Consider the following 20264-nt stretch of genomic DNA (forward strand, 5'->3'; position numbering starts at 1 on the left):
CTTTTGTAGCCAGAGTTCTTCTTTCTTCTCCACCCCTATATTTAAAATTTCTGTTTTTATAGGATTTATTTTAAAGTTCTAAAGTTCTCCGTATTTTTTTATTTCTTAGCTACATTTGGCAAGGTCACTCTTGGGTTAGTTATGTACATTAGGATATCATCGGCGTAGGCCGCTATCTTATGTTCTTCTTCGCCTATTCTCGCCCCTTCTATATTTTGGTTATTTCGCAGAGTAGCCAGGAAAGGTTCCAACGTCAATACATATAGAAGTGGCGAAAGCGGGCACCCTTGTCTAGTCCCATTAAACATTTAAAAAGGTGCTGACACATTACCATTGACCTTGACCATTGCCGTTGGTCTACTGTACAGGTTTTGAATCCAATGTCTAATCTTGGGTCCCAATCCCAGATGTTGCAGTGTATCCATCATAAACCCCCAATCCACTCTGTCGAATGCTTTCTCAGCATCTATTGACAAGAGTAGGACTGGGGGTTTTCCACTTTTATTTTTCTGCAGTAGTAATATGTTTTTTAAGCTATTGTCTCTCCCTTCTCTTCCGGGTATAAATCCTGTCTGATCCGGGTTGACTAAATCTGGCATTAGGTTCTTTAAACGGGTGGCCAAGACTTTGGCATATAGTTTTGTATCAGCATTAAGAAGTGCTTTAGGCCTATAGCTGGAACACAAAGTCTTGTCTTTTCCGGGTTCTGGTATTATAGTAATATGGGCCATTAGAGATTTGCGCCTTATTTCTTCATCTTCCCCTATTTGATTAAAGTAATCACATAGTCTCCGAGACTATGTGATCAGTTGGCTCTGGAATTTTTTATAATATTTAATGGTGAACCCATCTGGTCCAGGGCTTTTCCCTGTAGGTGTTTCTTTCAGTGCTCTTATAATTTCCTCCTGTGTAATTACTGCATCCAAAACTGTCAGGCATTCTTTATGTATTTTTGGCAAATTCGCCTTCTTTAAATATTCTTGTATTTTTTCTTTTCTCTTCTCCTTATACATATCTTCATTTTTAATTGCATATGATGCACTATAGTATGTTTGGAATGCCGTGGCGATGTCTGCTGTTTTATTTACCATTTCTCCTCTTCCATTCTTTATCTTCTCAATATAATTTATAGACTTTTTACGTCCTAACATTTTTGCAAGATATTTTCCAGGCTTGTTTCCTCCTTTGTATCTGTCTTTTTTGAGTCTGTTAAATTCCTTTCTTGTTTCCTGTTCCATGAGGTCTTTCAATAGTTCCCTTTTTAATATCAGAGCTCGTTGGATTAATTTTTCCGCATTTCTTTTATGTCTATATTCTAGATCGTGGATTTCTTTTAATATTTTTTGCATGTTAAATTCTCTTTCTTTCTTTTTTCTGGTACCAATGGCAATCAATTGGCCCCTGATGACAGCCTTATGTGCTTCCCAGATTGTTGCTGAGCTTACTTCTGATGTATCATTGGCCTGTAAATATTGATCAATTTCCATTTTTATAATATTCTCTACTTCATGGTCTTCAATTATGTCTTCATTTATTCTCCATGCTCCTCTCCCCAGCGCTTCCCTTTTTAGTTTTATTCTCATTGTCACTGGAGCGTGGTCTGATATTGTAGCTGTTTCTATTGTTGTTTCCATAACTACATCCAGGGCTCTATGTTCAATCAACATATAGTCAAGTCTGGAGTACATTTCGTGTACCGTTGAATGATATGTAAAGTCCTTTATACTAGGATGTTGAATCCTCCAGACATCTACTAGTTGATGTTCAAGTAATTTTCTTTTTATTCTTCTTAGTATTTTTTTTCCCTTATTGACAGTCCCGGAGGTGGAGTCTAGTTTGCTATTCATAGTAAAGTTTAAATCTCCAGCTAGAATTAAGTAACCTTTCTTGAATTCACTCAGTTCCTTTAAGATTTCTAGAAAATATTTCTTCGGATGCTTATTGGGACAATAAATATTTGCCAAGGTATATCTTGTATCAGATATAGTTCCTCTCAGGAACAGGAATCTGCCTTCAGGGTCCACCTTTCTATCCTTTATCACAAAGCCAACATTATTTCCGAAGCCAATCGCCACCCTTGTTGCCCTTTTTGTAGGGGAATCTCCATAATACCATGTGGGAATCTTCCTGGAGTATAATTTAATATTAACGTCCAATGCCAGATGGGTTTCTTGTAGAAATATTATTTCTGCACCCATTCTTTCTATTTCACGTAGTACCATATGCCGCTTCTGTGGCGAGCTTAACCCTCTAACGTTGTACGTTATAAATTTTATCAAATCCATTCTACTTTTTTCTTTTGTTCACTTCTTCCATTCCTCTCTTTACACAGGGATGGAGAGGTCCCGGGCCCCGTTATGCACCAGGGGTCTTTCCATCCCCTCATCTCTAAAAACAGCAACTTAAGTAAGAATTCTTTTCCCTTTCTTCTTTCCTGGACAAACCATTCAATCCCTCCCCCGCTCCCCCCCTCCCACCCCCCCTATCCTGCCCCCTCCCTCCTCCCCTTCAGATGTTTCAGATGTTTTAGACCCATGGTCTGAAAGCAGGTGTCTATGGCCATTCTTGGCCTCCCTGCTATCCTACTCCGAGGTGGTGTACTGTCTGACGCTATTGCCTGCCCCCTTTATAAAAAGGGGGGCTGGCTCCGGAGCCATTCCAAGAGCACGGGTCCCCTAATTCCTTTTCCTATTTTTTTCCCTTTTTTCTTCCTTTTTTACGATAACTTCCTCGACCTCCCATCTCACCCCAAAACTCCGCCCTAAAAAAAAAAAAACAAGCCCCCCCACAACCTCCATCTGCTATCCTATGTACTAGTTCTCTTATTTTCTTCCATATCTGTTTCTTCTATTTCTTCTTTATGTCTTTCTACTAGGTACCAGATGCCATTCTTCCTCTTCTTGTGTTTCCTCCTACTGTCTAGTATTTCTTCCTTTTAACCACTTGCCGTCGCTGCACCGCCGAAATACGTCCACAAGGTGGCTCTCCTAGGCGAGACCACGTAAATGGACGTCCTGCCTATTAGCCGCCACTAGGGGCGCACGGGCGCCGCCGGAGGCGCGCGCGCGCGCCCCCCGCTCGCCCCCGACTCCCGTGCGTGTGCCCGGCGGGCGCGATCGCCGCCGGGCACACGCGATCGCTCGGTACAGAGCGGGGAACGGGAGCTGTGTGTGTAAACACACAGCTCTCGTTCCTGTCAGCAGGGGAAATGCTGATTTTCTGTTCATACAATGTATGAACAGAAAATCAGTGTTTCCCCTAGTGAGGCCACCCCCCCCCCCACAGTAAGAACACACCCAGGCATACTTAACCCCTTCCCCGCCCCCTAGTGTTAACCCCTTCACTGCCAGTGGCATTTTTATAGTAATCTAATGCATTTTTATAGCACTGATCGCTATAAAAATGCCAATGGTCCCAAAAATGTGTCAAAAATGTCCGAAGTGTCCGCCATAATGTCGCAATACCGAAAAAAAAAATCACTGATCGCCGCCATTACTAGTAAAAAAAATTTTAATAAAAATGCCATAAAAATACCCCCTATTTTGTAAACGCTATAACTTTTGCGCAAACCAATCAATAAACGCTTATTGCGATTTTTTTTTACGAAAAATATGTAGAAGAATACGTATCGGCCTAAACTGAGGAAAAAAAATGTTTTTCTATATATTTTTGGGGGATATTTATTACAGCAAAAAGTAAAAAATATTCATTTTTTTCAAAATTGTCGTTCTATTTTTGTTTATAGCGCAAAAAATAAAAAACGCAGAGGTGATCAAATACCACCAAAAGAAAGCTCTATTTGTGGGAAAAAAAGGACGCCAATTTTGTTTGGGAGCCACGTCGCACGACCGCGCAATTGTCTGTTAAAGCGACGCAGTCCCGAATCGCAAAAAGTACTCTGGTCTTTGGGCAGCAATATGGTCCGGGGGGTAAGTGGTTAAGGCCTCTGGGACTGGAATTCCCAGTTTTTCACAAAAGTCCGGTGTTTCCTCCACGAACCTAAGTCTTACTGTATGTCCATTTTTCTTGCCAATCAGGCATGCAGGAAACCCCCAATTATATTGAATCTCATGCTCTTGTAGCATTTTTAGTAGGGGTTTTAGCATCCACCTTCTTCTTAGTGTGTCTTGTGCTAGGTCCGGAAAAATTTGTAGTGGTTTTTCCCCATATTTTATCGGGGGCTTTCCCCTCATGTTTCTCCATACTTGATTTTTTTCCTCCAATTTCTCGAATCTGACAATTATGTCTCTTGGACTTTCTGCTGTAATACCAGTAGGTCTCCTTATTCTGTAGGCTCCTTCGATCTTTGCAGTATTTGCTTCTTGGCTTCCCAGTAATGGATTAAATATTTCCCCCACAATTTCTATCAGATCTTCCTGCTGAGGGTTTTCCGGGAGTCCTCTTATTCGCAGATTTTTTCTCTTGTTCTTATTTTCCTGTTCTTCCATCCTATAGGCCTGTTCCCGCTGATCTGTTCTTAGGGATCTTATCTCTCCTTTTAACTTTTTTATTATAGTTGTATCAGGACGCTCTCTAATGCCGCATACACACCATCACTTTATGTGATGAAAAAAAACGACATTTTCTGTGAAGTAAAAAACAACGTTTTTGAAACTTCAATTTTCAAAGACGAAGTTGCCTACACACCATCGTTTTTTCACAATGCTCTAGCAAAGCGAGGTTACGTTCCACCACGTTTTTCCATTGAAGCTCGCTTTATAAGTAGCTTCTGGGCATGCGCGGATGAAAAAACGTTGTTTTAAACGACGTTTTTGCTACACACGGTCAATTTCTGTGAAGTAAAACGACACATAAAATTGAAGCATGCTTCAATTTTTTTTGGTCGTTTTTTAGAAGACATAAAACGACGTTTTCCCCCACACACGGTCAATTAAAGTGACGTTTTTAAAAACGTCATTTTTTTTCATCACATAAAACGACCGTGTGTACGCGGCATAAGTGTTAGAGACTTCAAGGAGGTGTGAATTACTGGGCGTGCCGCAATTCATACTGGGAAATGTAGTTCTTACATGAACGAGCGATGCAAAGCAGGAAGTGAATGAGAGAACAGAAACTAGATTGCCGAAGGTGATATAGATGAAGGAATTTAATAGGTATTTACTTGTTTTTTAACAGAATCATTACACTATTCTGTTTGTCTACCTTGCAGACATTAATTTTAGGCAAAAAATGTTTTTCCATTAACTCCTTTAATACATTCTATGCATTAAGGTAAGGTGACCAGATTTTTAAAATGAAATCCGGGGACATATTTTTTCCTTACTAGTAATGGCGGCAAAAAGCGACTTTCTGCCCGTCGTCGCCCGCCTCACAGCCTCTCAAGTCTTACTCTCCGGGCCCGGCTACTACTGGATGGGGAGCGGAGGAAAATCACTCCGCCAGGGAAGGCAAGGAGATAGGCAGGTGGCTGGCCAGGATTTGAGCCAAGGCAGAAAAACATGCGAGCGGAGCTGAATGGGCATGCGCCCGAAACTGAAGAAATATTCCCTCCGCTCCGACCAGCACATGATCATCAGAGAGGGGCACAGATAATGGGAAAAATACAACCCACCTATGCTAGTAGGCACGGCGGAGCGGGGGTGTGTAATTCAATGTTTTTTATTTTAGTTCTGCACTGACTGTCTTTGAAATTGCCCCTGCCCCCTATTAAATCCAATCTGGGGACAAAACCAGTGACAGACTTGGTCCGGGGACAGTGTCCTCAATCAGGGGACAGTCCCCTGAAACTGGGGATGTCTGGTCACCCTACATTAGGTGAAAAAACTTCCGACAATACCGGCCTCCCCAGCCCCCCCGTTTACTTACCGTGAACGCGCTGGCATCTTGGCCGGCTTCCCAGCTCATTCATTAGTCGTTTGAAGCAGCGCAGCCATTGGCTCGCGCTGCTGTCAATCACAACCAATGATGCAGTGCACCGGGGGGCGGGGCGAGTGATACAGTCGGTGGCTATGGCCGTCGGCTGTATCACGGGAGCGTGCCCGCAAGGACTCCACATAATGCAAGCTCCCTCGCATGAATGTGTGGAGTTCTTGCGGGGAGGACCAGAGACAGCCGCCGAGGGACCCCAGAAGACGTGGATCGGGGCCACACAAAACGAGCTGCACAGTGGAGGTAAGTATAAAATGTTTGTTATTTTTAAAAAATAAAAAAGTTTCCTTTAGTCTTCCTTTAAGCCTTGCTAGTGGCTGAAAAGGGGTCGCTGTCGTATCGCTTTGCGGGCACTTCGGCAACGGCGGCCATTGATTTCAATAGCAGGGGCGTTTTAGGAGGGGTGTATTCACCACTCCCGCAACGCCCCAAAGATGCTGCTTGCAGGACTTTTTTTGCCATTCTGCAAGCGCGCCACCCCTGTGTGAAATCACTTGGGTTTTCACACTGGGGTAACAGGAATGGTGTTATTTTTAGCCATTTAACGCCTGAAAAACACCTTAGTGTGAAAGTAGCCTAACGTTAGTGTATTTTTCACTGAAATTCGGCGTTTCCTAGACCTTTGCGGTAATATTGCGTGACATGAAACATCTAGGGCAGGGGTGGCAAACACAAGGCCCGCGGGCCGAATCCGGCCCGCCAGGCCAAGTAATGTGGCCCGCGCAGCGGCATGCCAGCCTCCACTTCCTCTTCTCACAGCCGCTTTCTGTTGCTAACACGAAACAGGTCTCCTTGGCAACCGGAGTAAACACTTCCTCCCTCTCCTCCTCAGTACTGTGTGTAGCTGAGCGCATGCAGTGGATCCAGCATGTACCTCCCCCAGCAGTTTTCCAGCCTATCTCCTGCAGGCTGCTGCTTGAGTGGGAGGGAAACGGATGTGCCTGACCCCTGAGGCCGCGCCTGCCTGGAAGAGGGAGGTGTGAGCAGCTGAGCAGAGGGAGCCGAGTGACTGAACTTCCTGGAAAGTAAGCTCAGCAAGCAGTACATCGTGGATTAGATAACAAGCACCTCTATGCTTAGTTACTGCAGCTTAGCATAGAGGAGCTGTTAGCTGACAAATCAGATTGAATCTTTTCATGTGGCACAATGAGAAATTGGGCTCATTAAAGCATTGTACCCCCAACTAGTGCGTGCTTTCTTGACCTCTCTGGTGTGTGCTCTCCTCACCTCCCTGGTGTGTGCTCTCCTCACCTAACTAGTGCATGCTTTCCTGACCTCCCTGGTGTGTGCTCTCCTCACCTCCCTGGTGTGTGCTCTCCTCACCTAACTAGTACGTGCTTTCCTGACCTCCCTGGTGTGTGCTCTCCTCACCTCCCTGGTGTGTTCTCTCCTCACCTAACTGGTGCATGATTTTGATTTCCTGACCTCCCTGGTGTGTGCTCTCCTCATCTAACTGGTGCATGATTTCCTGACCTCCCTGGTGTGTGCTCTCCTCACCTAACTAGTGCATGCTTTCCTGACCTCCTTGGTGCGTGCTTTCCTGTCCTCCCTGGTGCGTGCTTTCCCGACCTCCCTGGTGCATGCGTTCCTGACCTCCCTGGTGTGTGCTCTCCTCACCTCCCTGGTGTGTGCTCTCCTCACGTAACTAGTGCATGCTTTCCTGACCTCCCTGGTGTGTGCTCTCCTCACTTAACTAGTGCATGCTTTCCTGACCTCCCTGGTGTTTTCTCTCCTCACCTAACTGGTGCATGATTTCCTGACCTCCCTGGTGTGTGCTCTCCTTACCTAACTGGTGCATGATTTCCTGACCTCCCTGGTGTGTGCTCTCCTCACCTAACTGGTGCATGATTTCCTGACCTCCCTGGTGTGTTCTCTCCTCACCTAACTGGTGCATGATTTCCTGACCTCCCTGGTGGGTTCTCTCCTCACCTAACTGGTGCATGATTTCCTGACCTCCCTGGTGTGTGCTCTCCTCACCTAACTGGTGCATGATTTCCTGACCTCCCTGGTGTGTGCTCTCCTCGCCTAACTGGTGCATGATTTTCTGACCTCCCTGGTGTGTGCTCTCCTCGCCTAACTGGTGCATGATTTCCTGACCTCCCTGGTGTGTGCTCTCCTCACCTAACTGGTGCATGATTTCCTGACCTCCCTGGTGTGTGCTCTCCTCACCTAACTGATGCATGATTTCCTGACCTCCCTGGTGTGTGCTCTCCTTACCTAACTGGTGCATGCTTTCCTGACCTCCCTGGTGTGTGCTCTCCTCACCTAACTGGTGCATGCTTTCCTGACTTCCCTGGTGTGTGCTCTCCTCACCTCCCTGGTGCATGCTTTCCTGACCTCCCTGGTGTGTGCTCTCCTCACCTAACTGGTGCATGATTTCCTGACCTCCCTGGTGTGTGCTCTCCTCACGTAACTAGTGCATGCTTTCCTGACCTCCCTGGTGTGTGCTCTCCTCACTTAACTAGTGCATGCTTTCCTGACCTCCCTGGTGTTTTCTCTCCTCACCTAACTGGTGCATGATTTCCTGACCTCCCTGGTGTGTGCTCTCCTTACCTAACTGGTGCATGATTTCCTGACCTCCCTGGTGTGTGCTCTCCTCACCTAACTGGTGCATGATTTCCTGACCTCCCTGGTGTGTTCTCTCCTCACCTAACTGGTGCATGATTTCCTGACCTCCCTGGTGGGTTCTCTCCTCACCTAACTGGTGCATGATTTCCTGACCTCCCTGGTGTGTGCTCTCCTCACCTAACTGGTGCATGATTTCCTGACCTCCCTGGTGTGTGCTCTCCTCGCCTAACTGGTGCATGATTTTCTGACCTCCCTGGTGTGTGCTCTCCTCGCCTAACTGGTGCATGATTTCCTGACCTCCCTGGTGTGTGCTCTCCTCACCTAACTGGTGCATGATTTCCTGACCTCCCTGGTGTGTGCTCTCCTCACCTAACTGGTGCATGATTTCCTGACCTCCCTGGTGTGTGCTCTCCTTACCTAACTGGTGCATGCTTTCCTGACCTCCCTGGTGTGTGCTCTCCTCACCTAACTGGTGCATGCTTTCCTGACTTCCCTGGTGTGTGCTCTCCTCACCTCCCTGGTGCATGCTTTCCTGACCTCCCTGGTGTGTGCTCTCCTCACCTAACTGGTGCATGATTTCCTGACCTCCCTGGTGTGTGCTCTCCTCACGTAACTAGTGCATGCTTTCCTGACTTCCCTGGTGTGTGCTCTCCTCACCTCCCTGGTGCATGCTTTCCTGACCTCCCTGGTGTGTGCTCTCCTCACCTAACTGGTGCATGATTTCCTGACCTCCCTGGTGTGTGCTCTCCTCACCTAACTGGTGCATGATTTCCTGACCTCCCTGGTGTGTGCTCTCCTTACCTAACTGGTGCATGCTTTCCTGACCTCCCTGGTGTGTGCTCTCCTCACCTAACTGGTGCATGCTTTCCTGACTTCCCTGGTGTGTGCTCTCCTCACCTCCCTGGTGCATGCCCTCCTGACCTGCCTGGTTTGCTTTGGGAGGGGACAGAGTGCTGGGTGCAGAACCCAGGAGAAGGGGTGAAAGTGAGATGTTGCACATTGGGCACAGCCCACCCCTAAGCTCTGCCCTCTGTATGTAGCACACCCCTGAATTTCTGCACGTAGCACACCCCTGAATTTCTGTACGTAGTACACCCCTGAATTCCTACCCTCTGTATGTAACGCACTGCTGAACCCTGCACTCTGTACATAGCATAATCCTGACATAATGCTATACTCTGTATGTAGTGCGACCCAGATACAACTGGCCCTTTGAGGGCAACCACACTGCTGATGCGGCCCTCGACTAAATTGAGTTTGACACCCCTGATCTAGGGTGTCGGCTCTCAGAGAACATACATTTGTGTGTGGGGGGACTAAAATTATTTTTAAGCATGTGTGCAAAAAACGGCTCTGGCAGCAAAAAGGTTAAATAGGTTATGCGGTGAAAACAGCATAATGCCTGAGGTACTTTTTGCCATAGTGGAAGTAAAAAATTGCTCTGTTCATAAGGAGTATACATGATAGACTAGATGTTATACGCATACAAATAGCGTAGGTCTAACCCAACGCTGATTCCAACAAATCCCGCCCCCTCCAAGTCCACGCTCGGACTGTACCATAACGCTATCCCATCCTCCCCTTAGATCGCCTCAAATTGGAACTGTCCATCACCCGGAAGAACTCCGCTCCTCGATATCTCCTCCCTTTCCTGTTGCAGCTGCCGACGACAATGGTGAGTGGAATGTGTTGCTCCGGTGTAATCCGGTATAATCCTTCGCCTTGAGAGGCTCATCGCTCGATCACGTAGTGCAGGGAGAGAGGGGACAGAGCCTGGAGTGAGTTTCAGGCTGTATTGCGGGTTCATATATAAATGTCACTGTGGCTCGTATGTTCTGCTATAACAGGGAGGCCTTGTCCTTGTGAGGCTTTCGTGTACTTTGTGGCAGAGAGCAGCGTGTCGTTTATAATGGCTGCGGCCTGCAGTCAGAAACGCTCTCTGTATATTTTGAGACGCCATAACGGCAGGTTTTTGGAGTGTGTTAAACATGTCATAGGGTTCCTCTGTCAGCTTCCATGGCAGCAGTGTAAGTAACCCTAACTAGGCCGAGCATTGAACGAGAGTAGACATAACAATACATTCGTTATTGCAGAGCTTAGTTTTACCATACAAATGCCTGTACTGTATGGTGTACTTTACTTTTAGAAGGAGGGGAGCAGGTAGCACAGTGGCTAGCTCTGACTTCTGCCCAGCAGCGCCAGGTTTGTTCGTTTAAATCCCAACCATGGCACTACCTGCAACAGAAAGGGAAGCCGCTTCAGGTGTGGATATCTTCAAGGTAATCACTTCTCCCAGAACCACGGGTGCTTGCAATGCATGTATAAGGCAAAAGAAGAATCCTCTGGACAGCTGCATTCTGTATAAAAATTGCCTTTATTGTGAAATCCAAAACACTACAAGTCACAGCACACTGGTCAAGCTGATGTTTCACTCTATACTAGTGTTTAAGCATGGCTACCTAACACACAAATCTTTACTTATTATATACCACTCATAGGAAACCATGTGACCAAAATGAGAGGGTGTGGGTAATTAACATATAATTGGTAGTGAAAATGTGTGGTTCAGTGATCCTGAACACTGAATAAAGTGAACAGGGCCATCTGAAGATGTATATGTATATAAATCCAGTGAACTCGAGTAAAAAACAATGGAATTATGTGGTATTAAAGAATGAAATCCTCTTCATTTCATTCTTTAATACTACATATTTCCATTTGTTTTTTTACTCTAGTTCACTGGATTTATATACATAGATGTATCTTCAGATGCCCCTCCCTGTTCACTTTTTACTTCAGGATTCCTGAACCACACATTTTCACTACCAGTTTACCAGTAATGTTACCCACACCCTCTCATTTTGGTCACATGGTTTCCTATGAGTGCTTTATAATTAATGATTTGTGTTAGGTAGCTATGATTAAACACTAGTATATAGTGTGAAACGTGTCATCTTGACCAGTGTGCTGTGACTTGTAGTGCTGTTTTGGATTTTACAATAAAGACAATTTTTATTCGGAGTGTGGCTGTCGAAGAATCTTTTGTTTTGCCGTGGCACTACCTGCCTGGAGTTTGCCGGTCTTCCTTCGGGAACTTTTTTTTTTTTTTTTTTCCATTTCCTCCGGCTCTCCAAAGACAGGCTGGTAGCTTAATTGGCTCCTGTCTAAAAAGTCCTTGGTATGTATGAATGTTACAATACATGTAAATTGGTGTGAAACTAAAGAGTTGGTAAACCATGATGGGTTTTAGTTCCTCTTTCCCTGCAAAGGTAAAGCATAAAAAAAAAAATCACCCTATTGCATTACCACTTTCCATCCGGGCCAATTCTGGCACTTCGCTCCTACATGTAAAAATGTTTATTTTTTTTTTTGGTAGAATTAATCAGATCCCCCAAACATTGTGTGTATTTTTTTTTTTATGTATATCGGAGACCCTAGGGGAAAAATGGAGGTCGTTACAACTTTTTGGCACATGGTATTTGCGCAGCAATTTTTTTAACATGTTTTTTAAAAAAATAGGTTTCATGAAATAAAAAGCTAAAGTTGGCACGATTTTTTTATTTTCTAGAATGTGAAAGATGTTATGCTGAGTAAATACCCAACATGTCATGCTTGCAAATTGGGCACGCTCATGGGATGGTGCCAAGCTTCGGTACTCATCTTCATAGGCAATGCTTTCCAGCCGAGTATATGGCATCATTTACAACTGGCAGGCTGGGTATGTTGCAACGTCGTGCCCTGGCCTCTGATGGTCATGGGGATGACCAGGGACCATCTGTTCCCGGGAAATCTCAATGGTCAACTTCAGGCATTGGTGGATTCCTTCTTTGTCTTGTGAATCGCACAGGTGTGCTGTGAAGCACTGAAATGTGGTGGAAGGGCCTGAACTGCCACTATGATTGTTCTTACGGTGCAGGGAATTTCTGGCTGAAGAGAATACTGGGGTTGATGATGCCTGACACCATGGTCAATTTACGTACCTGTCATCGGCAGCTCTCCTGTATTCTCTTCCCTTCCAGATTGTGAGAGCTGTATTCTCCCTGCCCCTCCCCTGCTGCTACTATACTGTGTAAAAAAACAAACAAAAAACTGCTTAGTGCCGGTTCACACTTAGGTGGCACGACTTCAGGGGCGACTCCGCAAGGCGTCCTGAAGACGACTTCGGAGGCGACCTGCAAAATGACCTCTGTATAGAAGTCAATGCAGGCCGCCCCGAAGTCGTACAAGAACCTTTTTCTAAGTCGGAACGACTTGCGTTGCTCCTATTGGAACGGTTCTATTGCATAGAATGCGACTCGTCAGGCGGCTGAGTCGCCTGACGAGTTGCCCCAGTGTGTACTGGCTCTCAGTAGAAGCCCCTCGGTTATAGCCTGTGATATTGCTCGCTGCCCTTGTTTAATACAAATTATGTGGCGCAATATCTTATTGAAGAACTGATGGGTCACGTGATTGTCCGAGGCTCTCATCCTCAGCCCTTCCCTCTGGAGTCCTTGGCGTGGGGTAGGAGAACCCTCAATCAGCTGACTGCGCAGCGATTCTTCAAAATAAGGTTCTGCGCTGCATCATTTCTATAAAACAAAGGTATTGAGTGATATCGCAGGATATAACAGAGGGGATTCTACTAAGGACACAATGGGGTTAATTTACCAAAACTGGAGAGTGAAAAATCTGGGGCAGCTCTGCATATAAACCAATCAACTTCCAGGTTTTATTGCCAAAGCTTAATTGAACAAGCTGACATTAGAAGCTGATTGGCTATCATGCAAAGCTGCACCAGATTTTAGGTTCGCCAGTTTTAGTAAGACCCGGTTCACACTGGCGCGACTCGTCAGGCGACACAGCCGCCTGACAAGTCGCGTCCCATTGTAGTGAATAGAACCGTTCTAATAGGAGCGACGCGAGTCGCTCCGACTTAGAAAAAGGTTCTTGTACTACTTCGGGGGCGACTCGGGGCGATTTGCATTGACTTCTATACAGAAGTCATTTTGCAAATCGCCTTGGAAATCGTTTTCAGGTCGCCTGGCCGAGTCGCCCCCGAAGTCGTGCCGCCCCTGTGTGAACCGGCTCTAAATCTCCCCCAATGCCTTGACAACCACTTTAAAGTGGATGTAAACCCTTGCATATACCCAGTGAAGTGGAACAGCCTAAGATGATAGAGATTAAACAAATCTCCCTATATACGTCTTCTTTGCATCAGGGTGGATTTGATTTAAATCGCTATTAATTTGGCTTGATATAAATCATTTTTAAAGCGCAGCTGTCATCTGTCCCGCATTGGCTCCTCTGACACGCCGTTGACTCGGTCCTATTCATTTTATTGGGGCTGCTAGTGATGCGGCAGTGACAAAACAAGGCGAGGGCCGGGGCAGCAGCAGGTGAGTGGACGCCCGCTAACGGGCGCTACCGTGATGGATCTGAAATGACAGGTGCTCTTTAAATGTAATTGCTTATTCTTGCTGGTAGTTAGAATCTTTAATATTGGCAAACAAAATGGTTTCATATTTAGAATATTAACCCTTTCTCTGCCACTAGCGGGGGTTAAAAGCACCCCGCTAGTGGCCGAAATGCGCCGCAAATCCGACGGTAAAATAGCAGTGTTTTACCGCCGACGCTGTGGTCGACACCAGTGTAAAAGGGGGTCTTGCATTCTAAAATGCTAGTTGCTCGGTTATCAAACTAATCCTCCAGCTTTAACAGTCTGAGTAGGACCACAGGGATTTATGCAGCTCTGACACACTGGATGCAGGCTTGCTCCAGATCTGTGGGTCAAACCACTGAACTTGCAATATCAACTTGACAGTTAGGTACCTTCCATCAGAAAGGGCCTCTCAATTGCAACATTGCCATATAATTACAGCCTCGACTATCGCAAGAAGAAGCTATACACAAGGCAGTGAATGCTAGAACTGAGTATTTGAGAGCTACTAAACGGCGATTGGGAATGCAACAGATTAAGGGCACTTTGTCCCAGACTTGCATAGCGTTGAAGCAGACAAGAACATGGGCGGGTTATAAGGTGCACCTTGGACCAAGAACATAAACTGAATATATTGCAGTTTAGCAGGTCTCGGGTGCGAGTGATGCAATAGTGTGTGTGTATGAATGAATGAATGAAAACTTATATAGCGCAACACATGCGAACTTAATCGCCTCTGGGCGCTTGTTGTTCCTGTCTCCTTTGGTATCAAAAGAGATGAGTCTTGATCTTTCTCCTGAACGTCAAGTGGTTCTCCTCCAACCGAATGCTGGTTGGTAAAGCGTTCCATAGTCTAGGCCCTTGGACCGCGAATCTCCTTTCGCCTTTGGACTTGTAGTTGGCTTTTGGTATCTGGAGGAGATTTTGATTGGTGGATCGCAGAACGCGATTGGGATTATGAGCTTTTATTTTTTCGCATAGATAATGGGGAGCATTCCCATAGATACATCTATGCGTTAGACAGAGTGCTTTAAAAGTGATTCTGTCTTTTGCTGGTAACCAGTGAAGGGTTCTCAGTGAAGGTGAGATTGATTCCCAAGGTTTTTTCCCAGTCACAAGTCTAGCGGCCGTATTTTGAACGACTTGTAGACGAGCGATTTGGTACTTGGAGTCCGAGGTAAAGGGCATTTGCATAGTCCAATCTTGAGTTTACAATAGCTCCCACCACGACCGCTATGTCTTCCTTGGGAATAAAAGGAGCAAGTCTGTGTAGTAGGCGCAGCAGATGGTGAGATCCGCTGACTACTGACCCTATTTGTGCATCCATTGTCATGTAGGAGTCAAAGATGACCCCAAGACTTTTGACTTTGGCGCTAGGGGTGATGATTTTGCCCAGAATGGGCGGGGGGTCCAAGTTGTTGCAGGTTGATTCATACGTTTGGCGTGAAACAGGAGAAGTTCTGTTTTCGCTCAGTTGAGTTTAACCACTTCCAGACCTGCGCACGACGATGTACGTCCTGTTTTTAAAGATTGATATCTCGGTAATGGCAGCAGCTGCTGCCACAACCGAGGTATCGATCTTTAGGGTGAGCGGTCTGGAATCCGATAATGGCGGTCTCCGCGGTGGATTCGCCGCAAGATCGCCGTTATCGGTGGCGGGAGAGGTGCTCTCACGCGCCCTCCGCCACTTACCGGAGCCGTCGGTAGCGGCGGAGGCGATCGGGTGCTGTCGGCTGGTGAGCGGGGACGAGACTGAAGGAAAAATCTCCTTCGCCCGTCCCCATAGCTCTGCTGGGCGGAAGTGACGTCAAAACGTCAGTCCCGCCCAGCCTCTTAAAGAGACACAATTTTATTTTTTTGGTCATTTGAAAAAATGACTTTTTATTTTTTGCATTTAAGCCCAAATATGAGATCTGAGGTCTTTTTGACCCCAGATCTCATATTTAAGAGGACCTGTCATGCTTTTTTCTATTACAAGGGATGTTTAAATTCCTTGTAATAGGAATAAAAGTGATCAAATTATTTTTTTTTCAGTATAAAAAAGAAAACAAAAACATTTTTTTTAAAGCGCCCCGTCCCGACGAGCTCGCGCGCAGAAGCGAACGCATATGCGAGTAGCGCCCGCATATGAAAACGGTGTTCAAATCACACAAGTGAGGTATCGCCGCGATCGTTGGAGCGAGAGCAGTAATTATAGCCCTAGAGCTACTCTGTAGCTCAAAAAATGCAATCTCTAGAATTTTTTAAACATCGCCTATCGAGATTTTTTAGGGTAAAAGTTTGACGCCATGCCACGAGCGGGTGCAATTTTTAAGCGTGACATGTTGGGCATCATTTTACTCGGCGTAACATTATCTTTCACAATATATAAAAAAATTGGGCCAAATTTATTGTCTTATTTTTTAATTCAAAAAAGTGAATTTTTTCCAAAAAAAGTGCGCTTGTAAGACCGCTGCGCAAATACGGTGTGACAAAGTATTGGAATGACCACTATATTATTCTCTAGGGTGTTAGAAAAAAATATATAATGTTTGGGGGTTTTAAGTAATTTTCTAGCAGAAAAAACTGTTTTAGTCTTGCAAACACCAAATCTGAAAAACACCTAAGGTCTGGAAGTGGTTAAGATAACTTTGTCATCCAGTCCTCTATCAAAGATATATATATCTCTATCTCGCTCCTTCACTTTTACCTGGTGATTTTTATCAGCAACACTTTCTGCCCTAGGGTGACAACACTCTATTTAATACAGGGTTTGACAAATTTGCTTGGAATCTAGGAGCCAGCTAAAAAAAGTTAAGAGCCAGAAAACGCGCCCGTCCTGACGAGCTTGCGCGCAGAAGCAAACACATATGTGAGTAGCGCCTGCTTATGTAAACGGTATTCAAACCACACGTGAGGTATCGCCACGATCGTTAGAGCAATAATTCTAGACCTCCTCTAACTCAAAACATGCAACCTGTAGAATGTTTTAAACGTCGCCTATGGAGATTTTAAAGGGTAACATTTTGTCGCCATTCCACGAGCGGACGCAATTTTGAAGCGTGACATGTTGGGCATCAATTTACTGTTTTATTTTTTTATTAAAAAAAGTTTTTTCCCCAAAGTGCACTTGTAAGACTGCTGTGCAAATACGGCGTGACAAAGTATTGCAACAATCGCCATTTTATTCTCTAGGGGGTTAGAATAAAAAATGTATATAATGTTTGGGGGTTCTAATTAGGAGATGGCAGTGAAAATAGTGAAAAATTACATACTACAATTGATTAACTTGTAATGCCAACGGCCTCCACCAGATGGCATCAGCTCACAGAAGGAAGAGCTTGGGATTTCACAAAGCCGTGGCCTCAATTACCGGCCGTCGCGATCGTGGGGGAACACGGAGACACAGGCCTAAATTACCGGCGGCCGCCAGGTCACAATTTCTTGTCGCAATTGCGACCTGGCACCCGGATATTGTCGACCCCTGATTTAATATATGTAAAGGCAGCTTTGTCACCCTAGGATAGGGCTACAGAACATCTCAACCTCTCCTCTATTAACAAAGTTTAGTAGTCCCTTTGGAGGATGAGAATTCTGCAATGGTAGACCTCACTAGGGCAATAGCATTTTCACCTCATCCAATCAGGGGGAAGTCTTGTAATTGAAAATACAAGGCTTCTCCTGAACAGCATAGATGAGCAACTGTTAAATCCAACAGCAGAGGGAGGTTGTTTGAACTACATCCAAACTCAATCAAAATGTATGGTTTCTGTCGCACAAAGAACTTTCTTCTGGTGATATTTGACCACCACTTTTTTTTATTGTGATTTATAAACAGTTTTTGAATAGAACTTTTTCACTTTCTGCTATAAAACATATCCAATAAAGTTTTGGCCAATTGGAGTTCCTGGGGGATTGGTGCCCCCCATCATTGAAAAATGGCATATTACATTTTTTTTTTATTTTTTTTTTTAATCCGATTAACCACTCCCCGCCGGCCTTGACTTTGAGCAGGTATATCTGATGCCTACATCTATCATTTAGATATTGTCTTTTTCAGCCTGAGATTCCTTACACCATAAGAATGATTATAGCAGCTATTCGGGCGGTGAGAGGGGACATTGTCCCCGGATGCTTCTACCGACTCACCGATGCGATCGGTGAGTCTGAGACAGGAGATGGAGTGTCTATGATCATCAGAGGCCGGGCACGATGTTATGGCCTCACGCCCGACCTCTGCATTCAAACAAACGGTGCTGCCTTGGGTGGGAAGATGAGATCTTCTCAGGAAAAGGGTCCGATCATGCCATATTCCTAGGGATGTTTACATTCCCTGTAATAGGAATAAAAGTGATCAATTTTTTTTTTTTTTTTTTTAAACGGTCAAACTAAAAAATAAAATACAAATTTAAGCGTCCCCGTCTGCTCACATACAGAAGCAAACTTCAGTCCGGCCCACGTATAACGGTGTCACTGACATCAATACAGCTGGCTGGGTGATCAGGGGAATAAGTGTGTGTGTGTGTGTGTGTGAAAAATCTGGTTTTATTTATGTTTCTCATCCCTGCAGGAATGAGAAACAGATTGTTCCCTGTGCACAGGGCTGTGAATGAACAGCAGGTCCCGTCTGTGAATCAATGGCTGGGACTTGCTGAGAAGCTCCCACTGTACGATCAGTGGGTGCAAGTAGGCAGCGACATATGGGTATGTTGCTTTGCCTAATCGGCTGATTGTCTGCTGTACAGTGCAGGCAGTCACAAAGTGGATAATATCATCATATCCCACTCACAAATAATTGTGAATCTGTTCTGGAAAATGTAAAGGTCTTCAAGTTGTGATGTAAAGCTTTGTAATTGTAAGCATTGTGTTTAGTTGAAATGTGTAGCTTTATAATTGGTAAAATTCCTTTTTTGTTTATAGGCGAAAATTAAGGCTAGAGACCTGCGTGGTAAGAAGAAGGAAGAGCTATTGAAACAGTTGGATGACCTCAAGGTTGAACTGTCTCAACTCAGAGTTGCTAAGGTGACAGGAGGAGCTGCTTCCAAGTTGTCCAAAATGTGAGTATTTTACACTTTTTGTAGAGTGCACACCCTTTTTCCTTTCCACCTCAACTTGAGATTGTTGAACTATTCACATCAGTTCTTGGTTGACGACATGGTTAAAAAGAAGTTGGCTCAAATAAGTGCCATGTGTACCCCATCAAAATGGATGTGGAAAATATAAATATATGCTTAAAGTGGAGGCAAAACTTTATTTTGGATTATAGTAGTCTTTTTTCCTTGTAATGATCAGCTATTTTTAGTGGGATTGCAGCGGGCAGATCTGACGCCTGGTTTTTGGGACCAGTGATATTAGTGATCAGACCTCAAAATATCCACTAATCACTGTACACTGGCAGGGAAGGGGTTAAGTGTACTAGGGAGGTGTTTTGGACTGTGGGGTGAGTGGACTGATTGGGCGTACAGAGTGTTAATTGCGATCGAACAGACGATCACGCTGCACTCCCCTGGCAGAACGGGGCTCTGCTTTGTTTACATTGGCAGATCCCCATTCTGCGTCTGAGGAGTGATCGCGGGTGGCCTGAAGACATTGCTGCCACCAGACCTGCTCATTGGCTCCCCTACTGTGGTATCGGTGGCGGGAGAGGGGCCCCCCCCTTCCGCGCCCTCCGCCGCTTACCGTAGCCGTCGGTAGCGGCGGAGGAGATCGGATGCTGCAGCCTGAGCGGTGAGGACTTGAGTGAGGGCAAGATGGCCCCCACCCGTCCTCATAGCTTTGCTGGGCGGAAGTGACGTCAAAACGCCAGTCCCGCCCAGCATCTTAAAGAGACTTCTTTTTTTTTTTTTTGTCATTTGAAAAAAAAATTCAATTTTTTTTTTCTTGCATTGAAGTCTAAATATGAGATCTGAGGTCTTTTTGACCCCAGATCTCATATTTAAGAGGACCTGACATGCTTTTTTCTATTACAAGGGATGTTTACATTCCTTATAATAGGAATAAAAGTGATCAATTTTATTTATTTTTTTATTTCAGTGTAAAAAGTAATAAAATAAATAAAAATAAATAAGAAAACCAAAATTTTTAAAGCTCCCCGTCCCGACGAGCTTGCGCGCAAAAGCATATGCGAGTAGCGCCCGCATATGAAAACGGTGTTCAAATCACACAAGTGAGGTATCGCCGTGATCGTTGGAGCGAGAGCAATAATTCTAGCCCTAGAGCTACTCTGTAACTCAAAAAATGCAACCTATAGAATTTTTTAAACGTCGCCTATCGAGATTTTTAAGGGTAAAAGTTTGACGCCATGCCACGAGCGGGCGCAATTTTTAAGCGTGACATGTTGGGTATCATTTTACTCGGCGTAACATTATCTTTCACAATATATAAAAAAAATTGGGCCAAATTTATTGTTTTA

General features: G+C 45.1%; 1 protein-coding gene across 1 annotated transcript in view; it reads left to right on the forward strand.

Moving 5' to 3' along the window:
- The first annotated feature begins 10024 nt into the window (after positions 1-10024).
- RPL35 (ribosomal protein L35) overlaps positions 10025-20264 on the forward strand; it is a 36618-nt gene continuing 26378 nt past the window's right edge. Inside the window, exons 1-2 of the mRNA XM_040324875.1 lie at positions 10025-10132; positions 18773-18909. Of these exons, the coding sequence (XP_040180809.1) occupies positions 10130-10132; positions 18773-18909 (140 nt within the window). The 5' untranslated portion in view covers positions 10025-10129. The remainder of the gene's footprint in view (positions 10133-18772; positions 18910-20264) is intronic.

Source organism: Rana temporaria, chromosome 9 (assembly GCF_905171775.1).
Source record: "Rana temporaria chromosome 9, aRanTem1.1, whole genome shotgun sequence".
NCBI classification, from domain to species: Eukaryota; Metazoa; Chordata; class Amphibia; order Anura; family Ranidae; genus Rana; species Rana temporaria.